Here is a 12,735-nt window from a genome sequence, read left to right as displayed (position 1 = left end):
AGGGAGTCGTCAGCAAAAAAGATATGAGAAATTGTTGGACTTTGTCTGGAGATTTTGATCCTAGAAATTCTGTTATCCTCATTGGCTTGCTTAAGAAGATGAGAGAGGCCTTCTGCACAAAAAAGGAAGAGAGAGCGAGATAGAGGATCTTCATGTCTAATTCCCCTAGTGAGACACACATAGCCTTGTTTTTCTCCCATTAATGTTAAAACTAAAAGACATGGATGACAAACAACCACGAATCCATTTAATCCACCTTGGGCAGAAGCCCATTTTACACATGACAGCAAACAAAAACTTCCATTCAACCCTATCATACACTTTGGACATATCAATCTTAATCTTAAGAAACATAGATGCATCTTTACCTCCCCTCATATTATTGAACCAGTGAATGTACTCATGTGCAATAATGATGTTGTCTATAATTTGTCTGCCCCCCTCATATTATTGAGCCAGTGAATGTACTCATGTGCAATAATGATGTTATCTATAATTTGTCTGCCCCGAGGACAAATGCAGCCTGAGAATGACTGATATAACCACCTAAGAAGGGTTTAAGTCTATTAACAATAACTTTGTAGACAAACATTACAAAGGCTAATGGACTTGAAGTGGGAAAGATTGACAGGGGTATCAATTTTGGGGATGAGGGTGATTAATGTCTCATTAAAGGCTTTTAACATGTGGCCAATACTAAAAAAGTTTTGAATTGCCTCCATAATAAACCAAAATCTTTGAAAGAAGATGGGGGACATATCGTGGGGTCCTCCTGGTGCTTGTTAGCATGCGGGGAAAAAAGTGCTGCTTTGACTTCCTTTTCTGTGACAAGTTTGGTAAGCTGCAAGTTCATCTCAGTTGTAATTATCCTGCGATGCCATTCAGAATTTCCTCAGAGTCATCAGGCCGTGAGCATGTACAACGCACATAGATAGAAGCTCATCTGCATATGGGCGTATGTTGCACATTTATTCAAGTAAAACTAAACGCACGTTTCTTTGATAGGAGCCCAAAATTGTTAATTCGACTGAAGCGAAATGGGAAAATTTGCATCACAAGAATTCTTTGTTTCGATGGACTTTTCTGGCAAGTGCATAGGGTCACTTGTTAGACAAATTGAAATTTTACATGTTCCAACATCTGATGAAAGAGAAATTCTTATGTAAAATTGCACAACTAGCCATCTTTTGGCCAAATTAGATTGTAAATTTTCCAAACTGCCAAAGTACATTCATCAATCAGTAACAAATATGATAGAAATATTGCAGCAAACAACGGATCGGCAATGAAAAATATTAAACAAGAAGTAAAGAACTCAAGAAGCATTTTTGAAAGCGAACCATGCATGTACGAGTAATTAAAAAGAAAAACTCTAACCAAGTCCAAATTCAACGAGCCGAAGAACAACTCTTTAGATTCTGATGGACCCAAATCAATAACATAAATCCAAAGGAACAATTAAGGAAAACAATATACGAGGCAAATGAAAAATTTCTTATAGATGAAACACGCTGCAGCTACAATACAAAGACAACAGCCACCGACAAAGACATTGACTATTCTTCACCGCACCAATAAGCCATATGCGGCTAACTATTATTACCACTACTATACTAAATTTATGGGATTGAATCCCACGCGGCCAACCTTACAAATCCACAGTACAACTTTCTGTACTAATCAATACATTGATGACATATGGCATCAACATCATTAAAAAAAAAATACAGGTTTGGTTTAATTATTTTCTAACAGATACACGGTTCTTGATGTCTCGAATGCTTGGATTGAGAAGCACTTGATGAATCAAATTCTCAAGATTCAAGTTAGCATCTGTCACAGCCACTTCTGCCAATTTTTTCCAGTCCATGGCTTTTTTCTTCATTTCCTTACCCTTCTCTCCCGCCATTAACTCGCTAACAAGGCTTTCAACTTCATCCCTCTTGACATTATTGTCCATCTCCATTCCAATACCCCATTTAGTGCAGCAAAGCCAGCAATTAGTTTGTTGATCGGCAAAAAAGGGCCAGCAGATCATAGGCACCCCATAACTAATACTTTCGATTGTGGAATTCCACCCACTATGAGTTAAGAATCCGCCAACAGAAGGATGGGTAAGGACTTTCTCTTGAGGGCACCAGCCTGCAAACATGCTTCTTTCTTTGGTTTCTTCAAGAAACTCACTTGGCAGAATAGCTGAACTGCCTGAGACAAGATCTGGCCTTAAAATCCACAAAAAGTTTTGTTTGCTATTAGCAAGTCCCCAAGCAAATTCGACTAGTTGCTCAGGTGTCATAACAGCAATGCTTCCAAAGTTGACATAAACCACAGAGTTTGGATCTTTCGAGTCAAGCCACTCAAGACATTCTGGCTGTTCCTTCCAGAGATTTGATCGAAAATCTGTTAAAGACTTACCATACACAGGATTCTCTAGCAAGTGTAGTGGTCCAATGGTGTAAATTGGAGGAAGATAAGATGAAAGTTCATCTAATACATCATGTTCCAGTTGTTGAAAGGTGTTTATAATGATGGCAGAGGCCTTTCTAGATCTCTGAGTTTCTTGCATGACGAATTTCAACATGAAATCATCGGGATTTGTGGTTCGAAAGAAGCTTGGAAGATCCTTCAAGCGTATACCCTCTAATCCTGGAATCCAATCTAGAACAGTGTCTAGATATCCATTTGTCAAATAACTAGCATCTGCAAGGCATAAGATGTACGACACCGAGTATCATCAGAATCATACAAGGGCATCCATTTAGGAAGAGGCATTAAATGTTCAAGCTATTTTCTTTTTTAAGAAAAAGTTTCCAAAAATATGTGGAAGAAGAGAATAAATGACCACGAAAAATTTTGAACACACATTTTTCATCAAAAAATAGTCGTACCTTTGAGTGGCATGATACCCTTTTCGATAAACTTGTCAAACTGGAAATACGGCAAGTAGGAAGATGCGCTGGAGGTCCAAAGAAGAACTTCAGGGATGCCAAGTTCTTGAGCAGCTGCTAGAGTGAAGGTCATTGCTCCATCGGAAACTATGCAAGAAACAGGGGGCACTTCTGAGGAAGAGGTATCGTTGAGTTCAGCAAGTAGCTCCCTGAAGGGACCTAAGCAAGTTCTATCAAAAGATTCACAAAGGGTTGGAATATCTGGGGTAGCATCGACCTCAGAAGGAGGAAGTCCGTCAGGGATGGCTTTAAATTGGAAATCAGGCAGTCCCTTTAAGGCATCAGGACCGCTGGATTTAAGCAAGCGCCTGTGGTTGAATTCTGTGTTGACAAAGGTGATATGAAAACCCTTTTGGTGGAGGAGCTTGGCTAGCTTTAGCATGGGGTTTATGTGGCCTTGAGCTGGAGCTGGTATGCAGACGGCGTGAGGCTTCTTCTCCAGTAAAGCAGTGGAACCCATTCTTCTTGCCAGCGGATTTGAGTGGACAAATTGTACGTTATCACACAGCAGCCACTAGTTGGGAATTGGGTTGATGGTAAAGTAAAAAAAAAACCAATGAAGAGCTAGTGCAAATATTCGAGAAAGGGCAGTGTAACATAATTATGTGTTTGTATTGACTTCTATTTCACTTTATTTATATCTTATTTACATACACTTATTTGCTTGCATCATCAACATATTTTTCAATTATTTTTTTATCTCACATACATCACATCAAAAAAATATTACAGTATTTTTTCACAAAATTATCTCAAATAATTTACAATCCAAATACAATATTTCACATGGTAGCTACTGTCAATTATTTAAAGCAAATTATAATCTTCCGCACGTTATAGGTTCTATCAATTTTTTAAGGGATAATTTCGGAAACCTCCCTTGTGATTTCTGATTATTTCACTGGTTTTCTCCAAAATTTTAAAAATTACACTAACCTCCCTTGAGGTTAATTATTTTATAATATTTAGGTCAAACCAATAATTAAAAAGTGATATTAGGAGAGAGAAGATAACATAGTTCCATCATTGCCCATCATCTATTATATTATTTAATTAATTTAATATCAATTCACACATTAAAGAAAAATACTAAAATTTGCTGTTTATCATTAGGGATCAAATCATATTTATCATCAAAAAAATAATATATCATTTTATATTTTTCACTCAATACAAGAATTAAATTACTCTTTTCAATTATATATCCATTATCAAACATGATCAACAATAAATAATAATAATAATTTGTAATTAAAATATTATAGAGAACAATTTTTAACATCATAAATATTATTGTCAGCATATTAAGATTAGTTATTGAGATTTTATGGTATTAAAGTTCACTCCTTATAATATTTTAATTGTAAATTTTTTGATTATTTGTTGTTGATCATGTTTGACAATAGATTCGTAATTAAAAAGAGTAATTTGAATCTTACATTAAATAAAATATATAAAATGATATACTATTTTTAATACCATATGTAATTTAAATCCTGATGATTAACAACAAATTCTAGTGTTTTCTTTAATATTTGGGCTAGTATTAAATTAATTAAATAATTTAGTAGATGAAGAGTAATGGTGAAATCATATCTATCTTTTCTCTCCTAACATCATTTTTTAATTGTTGACTGGACCTAAATGTTGCAAGATAATAAATCTCAAGGGAGGTTAATTAATTTTTAAAACTTAAAAGAGAGATGAGTGAAACAGTTAGAAACCTCACGGAAGATTTTTGAAATTATCCCCAATTTTAACCCACCATTCACATCTCCACAGACGTCGTCATCGAGCAACCAATTATTTTGCTCTTTCTCCGATTCAATTTTCTGCACTTTGTGATTTCATTATGCTAACTTGGCCCCACAAGTTTAGACGGCTCAGCTGCTATAATTTTTCCGGATCCAAATGACGTGACATTAAAAAAAAAAAAAAATTTTGACGTGACATTAGACTGAATACCTGGGTTAGGACGGGTCAGTCTAATACCCAATGAAATGGTGCCATTTTGAAGACGCTCCGATGTTTCACCAAGTAATAATCTTCCGTACATGGTAACTTCAATCAAATTTTTAAAGCAAATTTTACGTCTTTTAACCGTTGATGCTGTGATTTCTCCTCAATAGTAATAATCTTCCGTACATGGTAAATTCAGTCAAAGATAAAGTTTAAAAAAATGCTGGAAATTCTTCATTTCTACGTCTCCTGCAGGAATCTTTCATGAAGGCGGTAGCAAAAGGGTGTAATGAATATGCAGCAGAAGCTGAATTTTTATTTTGAACTAAATGCTTGCGTATTTATTGCACGGGGAAAAAGACAGCTCATTGCTCGAGTCGTTACCAACGCCAGAGGGTTACCTCAAAGTCCATAATTAATGCTAAAATGATACTTTGTCCCAAGAAAAATAAATAAATAAATAATAAAATATTGGAAATTCCCTGCCACAAGGCATTTCTGATCTCTGGAAGCTACATGTCTGATTTTTTCTGCTTCATTAAATTTAGATGAGGGACACGTATGTTGAGAAGGAATTAATTTCTAGAGTTAAGACACAATATGCTTTTCAAACCATTAGTTAATGACCTGTGCCCAATTGATACTCGTTAGTACATTTATATCACAACAAACTTATCATATGACTTCATAATAACAATGATTACTCCGTTTTATATTTATATGTTTGTCTTAATTAATACTCCCTCCGTCCCACTTTAATAGTCCTGTATTCCTTTTTCATCTGTCTCAAATTGTAGTCCACTTTCCAATTAAAGAATGTAGTTGTATTTTAATTTTTTTTAAAATACCCTTATTCAATGTAAGTAGTTGTTACTATAAACCTACCCCATTTAATGAGAGTTGATTCTTTTTTTACCATGAATTCAAGTTCCCATAAAGTTGTACCATATTTAATGTGAGGGTATTTTAGAAAAATAGCAATCTAAATTTATTTTTCCAACAAAGTTAACTACTTTTTCTTAAACTGTGTGAAAAAAGAAATAGAACTATCAAAGTGGGACGGAGGGAGTATTATTTTCTCAAAATATGAACACCTTCCTGGACAGACCCGTGATTAATTATTTGTTTCTCCACCATGCCTCCTCATTCTTCTCTTCTTGGATGGCGAATTGGGACCATACCTCTCAAAACAGGTCCTTTTTTTTTTTTGGGTGGTTGTGCTTTCTTTATGAATAGGATGGACATAGACGGATGTAGCCCAAACGACATATGGCCCTCACTTGGCCAGCAATGCAAAATTTGAAAATAATGTTCGGCTTAGACAATAATATCTTATAATTATTATCATTGTAGGGAGTTGTTAATGATTCGGTAAATCTCAAATGACATATATATATTAGCGGTTGGACATAAGACGGTTGTAGCCCAAACCACATAAGGCCCTCATTTGGACAATATCTTATACTCTATTCGTCCTACTTTGATAGTCCTTTTTTTTTTCATCTGTTCCAAATTGTAGTCCACTTTCTAATTGAAAAATGTAGTTATTTTTTAATTTCTCTAAAATACCCTTATTCAATGCAGATTGTTATTAATATAAACTACCTTATTTAATGTAGATTGTTAACCTATCCCATTTAATACATTTAGATTTAATGTGAAACAATATAAAATGAGGATTAATTCTTTCTTGACTATCAATTCAAGTTTCTATGAATAATTAATATAAAGTTGTACTCTATTTAATGTAAGGGTAGTTTAGAAAAATAGCAATCTAAATTTGTTTTTCTAACAAAGTTAACTACTTTTTCTTAAACTGTATGAAAGAAATACTAGGACTGTCTGAAAGAAAAACAAAGTTATCTAAATGGGACAGAGGAAGTAATTATTATCATCATTGTAGGGAGTTGTTAAATATTCAGTAAGTCTCTTCCATGTTGAAAACATATATATTAGCGGGTCTAAATACATGCAACATATTAAAAATTTGGTATTCAAATTTAAATTGAGATTATGTATCATGCATTTAAAGCAGCTAATGTATACATTATCAATGTAAATAAGATTAATCCATAAATATTATATTTCTATTCCAAAGATATAATTTGCATTAAATTATAACAGTTGCCCATTGAGCCCCCATTCTCCTGAGTAGGTATATACAAATTTTACATTCTCTTGAGTAGGTAATTTACTTCCTGTTAGGAGGATTTGTGCACTCAAGGCAAAGGCGTGAAGTTTCTGGCAAAGTTCGTAATGCGCCTTAACGTACTCAAGGCAAAGTTTCTAGAACGCAGATAAATAAAAGCTCATCTGCACATGGGCGTATGTTCCACATTTATTCAAGTAAAACTACACGCATGTTTCTAATAATATCAAATCTGGTTAAACACTGGTTAATAGGAGCCCAAAAGTAAATTCTTAAATACATTTAGTGGTCGAAGTAAATTCTTAAATACTATGAACACATATCAAATTGCCTTTGCACCTTCGAACTCTGGTCAATGAGATGGGCGCCATTTTCTCTCAGAAAAATCCGACCTTTGTAGGCAAGTGAAGCTCAAGTCATGTATGTAATATTTGTCCAAACTACGTTTAGGAAATATAAATGCCGAAAGTTACATTCATCAAACCAGTTACGAATTATGCATAGAAATATTGCAGGCAAGCAACGGATTCAGCAATGGGAAATTAAACAAGAAATAAAGAACTCAAGAAGCATTTTTTTGAAAAACGAACCATGGCATGTATGTGAGTAATTAAAAAGAAATCTTCTAAACAAATCTCAAATTCAATGAGCCCAACAACAACTCTATAAATTCACGGTCTTGATGCTATCAACAAATACTGATGAGAAGCACTGCATGAATCAAATTACTCAAGATTCAAGTTAGAATCTGTCACGGCCGTTTCTGGCCATATTTTTTTCCACGTCCATGGCCTTTTTCTTCATTTCCTTACCCTTCTCTTCAGCATTAACCTCGCTAACAGGCCCTCAAACCTTCAATTCCTCTTGACATTATTGTCTATCTCCATCCAATACCCCCATTTAGTGCAGCAAACCAGCAATTAGTTTGTTGGTCAGCAAAAAATGGCCAGCAATCATAGGCACCCATAAACTAATACTTTTCGATTGTGGGGAATTCCCACCCACTATGATTAAGAATCTCCAAACAGCAGGGATGGGCTGAGAGAACTTTCTCTTGCAGGGCCACCAGCTGCAAACATGACTTTCTTTCTTTGGCTTTCTTCAAGAAACTCACTTGGCAGAATAGCTGAATTGCCTGAGACAAGATCTGGCCTTAAATTCACAAAAAAGTTTTGTTTGCTATAGCAAGTCCCCAAAGCAATTCGACTAATTCGCTCGAGGTTGTCATAACAGCAATGCTTCCAAAGTGACATAAAACCACAGAGTTGGATTCTTTCAAGTCAAAGCCATTTCAAGACATTCTGCTCTTCCTTCAGAAGATTTGATTGAAGATCTGTAAAGACTTATCATGCATATTGATTCTCTTAGCAAAAGTGTAGTGGTCCAATGGTGTAAATTGGAGGAAGATGAGATGAAAAGTGCAATTCTAATACATCATGTTTCCAGTTGTTGAAAGGTGTTTTATAATGATGGCAGAAGGCCTTTCTAACTTCTCTTAGTTTCTTGCATGGCGGAATTTCCACCATGAAATCATCGGGATTTGTGGTTCGTAATAAGGCTTGGAAGATCCTTCAAGCGTATACCCTTCTAATCCTGGAATCCAATCTAGAACAGTATCTAGATACTCCATTTGTCAAAATAACTAGCATCTGCAATGCAAAAAGATGCATGACACCAAGTATCATCAGAATCATACAAGGGCATCCATTAAAGGAAGAGGCCATTTAAATGTTTCAAGCTATTTCTTTTTAAGAAAAAAGTTTCCAAAAATATTATGAAAGAAGAGAGAAAATGGACCACGAAAAATTTTTGAACCTAAACATTTTTCATCAAAAAATAGTCGTACCTTTGAGTTGTATGATACCCTTTTTCGCATAAAAACTTGTCAAACTGGGGAAAACGCCAAGTAGGAAGGTGCGCTGGAGGTCCAAAGAAGAACTTCAGGGATGCCAAGTTCTGAGGCAGTACTAGAGTTGAAGGTCGTTGCTCCATCCTACTGGCTCTGATGAAGGCAACGCAAAAATCTGGAGTTTTCTGGTTTTTTCCCGCAACTTCCTTCGCCCAGATTTTCCCTTTTCTCTCCCGAAAATTTCTTCTCCCAATCTCCCTTTTTCTCTCGGTTTTGCCCTACTCTTCCTACCTACAGAACTCTCCTCTTCTCTTTGGTTGCCCTTTCTCTACCCACCACTCCCTTTCTTCCAGCCGCTATCAGATTCTCCCTTCCTTCCCCAGTTTGCTCTCTCCCTTTCTGGTTTCTTTTCTCTCTATCTCTACTCAGCCCCAGACTCCCCTCTGTTTCCCTATCTCGCTTTTCTTTTTTTCTGATTTTTCCGTAGCTCCCTTTCCAATCTCCTTACTGCCCAGATTCTCTTCCACTCTCTCCCTCTAGCTCTCCTTCATTGCTGTTTTTTCTTTTTCTTTTTCTTCTCACCAGAAACCCCTTTTCCTTTCCAGCCGTCACACCTGATCCTTCCCTCCTCTTGCTTGGTTTTTTTTTCCATACCCTAGCCGGCCAAAGCCCTCAATCTTTTTATTTTATTTTTTATTTTTGTCCCCTCAAAATTTTCTAAACCAACCAAGTGTCCCAACACCTCACCTTCTAGGTGTTGTGTTGTCAAAGACACAAAGGGACACTTGTCCCACATGCAAGCTTACACCTATTCACACATTTTCCTTATTATTTTTTTTTGTATTTTTCCTTCAAAAATTAATTTAAGTGAACAAACAAAATCAAAAATGATTAAAACAAAATTTTTTTGTGGAAATTTTCTTTCTCTGAAATTTAATACTAAAATGTCTAAAATAAAAACTGAGAGACTAGAAATGAATAATAATTAATATTTAACCAATGAAAAATATAAATATAAATAATAGTAAATAAAACTAAATTAAAAATTTGGTGTCTACACGTCTCAGAAACATAAATACATAAAGTGCTATGAATTTAATTATCTACCCGGGTGACGGAGTGTCATCACGAGAAGGTATTGAATTGAACTTGGAGCAAAGTAAACAAAGATTTAGCTCTTGAAAGCCCCTACATCCTACTCAAGGGGGTTTGTTATAAATTATGAATTTCTTGAATGTTATAGTTGTCACTATTGTGTAAGTGCTATTGCTATTGAATTACTTGCCTTGCATATTTTCTTGGCCTCACGAGCATCCGCTCACCCCGTTAGATTTGTTTTTCTTTAACAGGAGCTGAATTGGGAGGAATTCTGGAGAAGCTTACTTGATGCTTCACTTGATTAGAATTGTGATTGTATTTGTTTAGAATTTGATTTTGGAAGCTGTAAATTTTGGGGATGTAAAGTAATTGGGTAGATTATGATGTAAGACTTGAACGTTTATCGAGGAATTGACCTTCCTTTATCTCTTCGATTTTTAGTATCGATTGGTTATTATTGAGTGTAAATTGAATTAGTACCGAGTCCTGTCGAGAGTTGGGCAGGCGCCCCGCCGATACCCTAGGGTTCGCCCTCGAGAGAAGTGGAGCGTCACAGTTGGTATCAGAGCTTAGGTTTTAGATCTTTGTAGAGTATCCTAGACCTAAAAGTTTAGGATGCCGGACTGTGGGATTTGATTGTGTATTAAGTGCAACGTGATTTTGGTGCTTGAGGTTGTAGCACCATTTTTGCTCACAAAACACTATAAGACTTTACTCTTCAAGTTAGGTTGGAGGTGGGTCAAGATTAGAAAATCTAAATAGCCATCTAGTGAGTTTAAGGGTTAGAAACCTTGCTTTCCCCATTCTTTTGCTTGTCGAACATTTCGAAAGAAAAGTTGAACCATTTGAACAATTTTGGGCTCCACTTTGAACTTGAAAATGAGATATCCTTGTATTCCGTTTGGTTTGACTTATTACCCTAGCTTGTACAAGAACTTTCACCTTGAATCTAGCGAGGAGGCTGAGAATTTAGGAAATAGCTCAAGCTTTTAGATGCAATTTGAACTTTATAATCATTTGAATGATGTGGCTTGGTATCATGGATTGTTCTAGTTTTGTCCCTAATTAGGCTTATGGTTTTTCTTTTGATCCTGCCTAGTATAGTAGGGGTGGTGCTCGCCGTGAGGCCTTTTGTATTTTGTCTGCAAGTACTATATTTGTGGCACCTAGTTGCCTATGACCTGTATTTGATACTATTAACTCGTTGTATGCATATTGGCATGTGACATGACTTCTAGCTTATGCAAATAACTATGCTTTGATTTAAAGTGTTCGTGCAATGTGTACCTGTTTTTCGATTCACATGCTTATACTTTCTACTTCTATTATGCATTTAGAAGCTTACTAAATGAATCGGCGAGGACGTGGACGGGGGCGTGGGCATGGGTTTCGGCAACCCCGCACTCCCGAGAGAGGTGAGGGGTCCGCGATTGGACCAAACCAAAACCCTAGAAACGAAGAGGGTGACCAAGTGGCTACGGCCATTAACCGCATGACCGATATTCTCGAGCGCTTAGCTGAGCGTCAGGGACCTGAACCAGCCGATCAACCTAGGAATCAAGAGAGGGGTGAGAATAGAGCTCTCGAGCGATTCTTGAAGTTCGCTCCCCCTAAGTTCCATGGAGGGTCTGATCCCGAAGTAGCAAAAAATTGGTTTGAAAGGATGGTTGATATTTTTGCTGCTTTAGATTATACCGAGAAAAGGCAAGTGAATTTTGTTGTTTTCCAATTTGAAGGGACGACACGCTCGTGGTGGAATGTTGTTAGTGCAAAGTGGGAAAGAGAACAAATCCCTTGGACTTGGGTAAACTTTGAGAGGGAGTTTAATGTCAAGTTCCTCCCGCCAATTATACAAGAAAAGAAGGAGGACGACTTTATTAAGTTAAAACAAGGGTTATTAAGTGTGGCCGAGTACGAGAAGCGGTTCACCAAACTTTCCAAATTTGCCCCTGAGCTTGTACTCACTGAACGGAAAAGAATAAGGAGGTTTATTCAGGGATTAAATGTAGAAATTCAAGAATCCCTAACAGCTGCCCAGATTACCACTTTTACAGATGCCTTGGATAAGGCACAAAGGGTAGAAAATGCTAAGTCTCAATCTAAGACTTTTCACGCTAGAAAGAGGGGTAACCCAAGTGATATCCCTAAACCATCCGAGAAGTCTACCCAACCCCTTAATATGGAAAAAGAGGTTGGAGGAGTGAAGATGCATGAAAAACCCGGAGAAACTCTATCAAGCAAAGCCCCGCCAAAAGGAAATCGGAGTAGACGAGGTCAACAAAAAGGAAAATCTCAAACTGGTCAAGCCATGACTCCTCACGTAACTTGTGGATACTGTGGCCAGATTAACCACACTGAGGCCGAGTGCTGGAGAAAACAAGGAAAATGTCTGTGTTGCGGTAGTACCGAGCATAAGTTTTCGAATTGTCCTAAAGCTTCTAAGGGAAAAGGAAATTCTCAACAACCTGCTAAATCCACTGCAAAATCAGTCGAGTCCCAGAAGGAGTGATTAATGCTAATGATTGTAAAAGGGACCCAAGTAGTAGAAACTCTATGAGTAGGGGTAAATCTGACTCCACTCGACAAATAGGGATCGTAGTCTTACCCTAGCATGGACTGGCACTTTTAGAGGTTATAATCTTTTGTAAAGGGAATGACATCCTTTTGTTGTATATTGCAACTTAGTACATTTTGATCTTGTTGTTTCCCTTTTCGTTTGAAATGGTTTGAGG

The 12,735-nt window shown here is 36.6% G+C and overlaps 1 protein-coding gene across 1 annotated transcript; it reads right to left on the bottom strand.

Moving 5' to 3' along the window:
• Positions 1–1,473: 1,473 nt before the first annotated feature.
• Positions 1,474–3,487, bottom strand: LOC113748600 (7-deoxyloganetin glucosyltransferase-like). The gene is made up of 2 exons (XM_027292073.1): positions 2,889–3,487; positions 1,474–2,700 (listed from the first exon to the last, which is right to left on the bottom strand). Exons 1-2 carry the CDS (start codon positions 3,406–3,408, stop codon positions 1,742–1,744), a joined length of 1,479 nt encoding a protein of 492 aa, XP_027147874.1. The 5' UTR covers positions 3,409–3,487; the 3' UTR covers positions 1,474–1,741.
• Positions 3,488–12,735: the final 9,248 nt, after the last annotated feature.

Source organism: Coffea eugenioides, chromosome 10, assembly GCF_003713205.1.
Source record: "Coffea eugenioides isolate CCC68of chromosome 10, Ceug_1.0, whole genome shotgun sequence".
Classification (NCBI taxonomy): domain Eukaryota; kingdom Viridiplantae; phylum Streptophyta; class Magnoliopsida; order Gentianales; family Rubiaceae; genus Coffea; species Coffea eugenioides.
This window is presented reverse-complemented; position numbering and strand designations above follow the sequence as displayed.

Bases quoted from the DNA above. Each gene is read 5' to 3' on its own strand.
- LOC113748600 (XM_027292073.1), bottom strand. From the start codon at position 3,408: ATGGGTTCCACTGCTTTACTGGAGAAGAAGCCTCACGCCGTCTGCATA. The intron at 2,701-2,888 runs GTACGACTATTT...TATGCCTTGCAG, and splicing joins GGGTATCATGCCACTCAAAG to ATGCTAGTTATTTGACAAAT.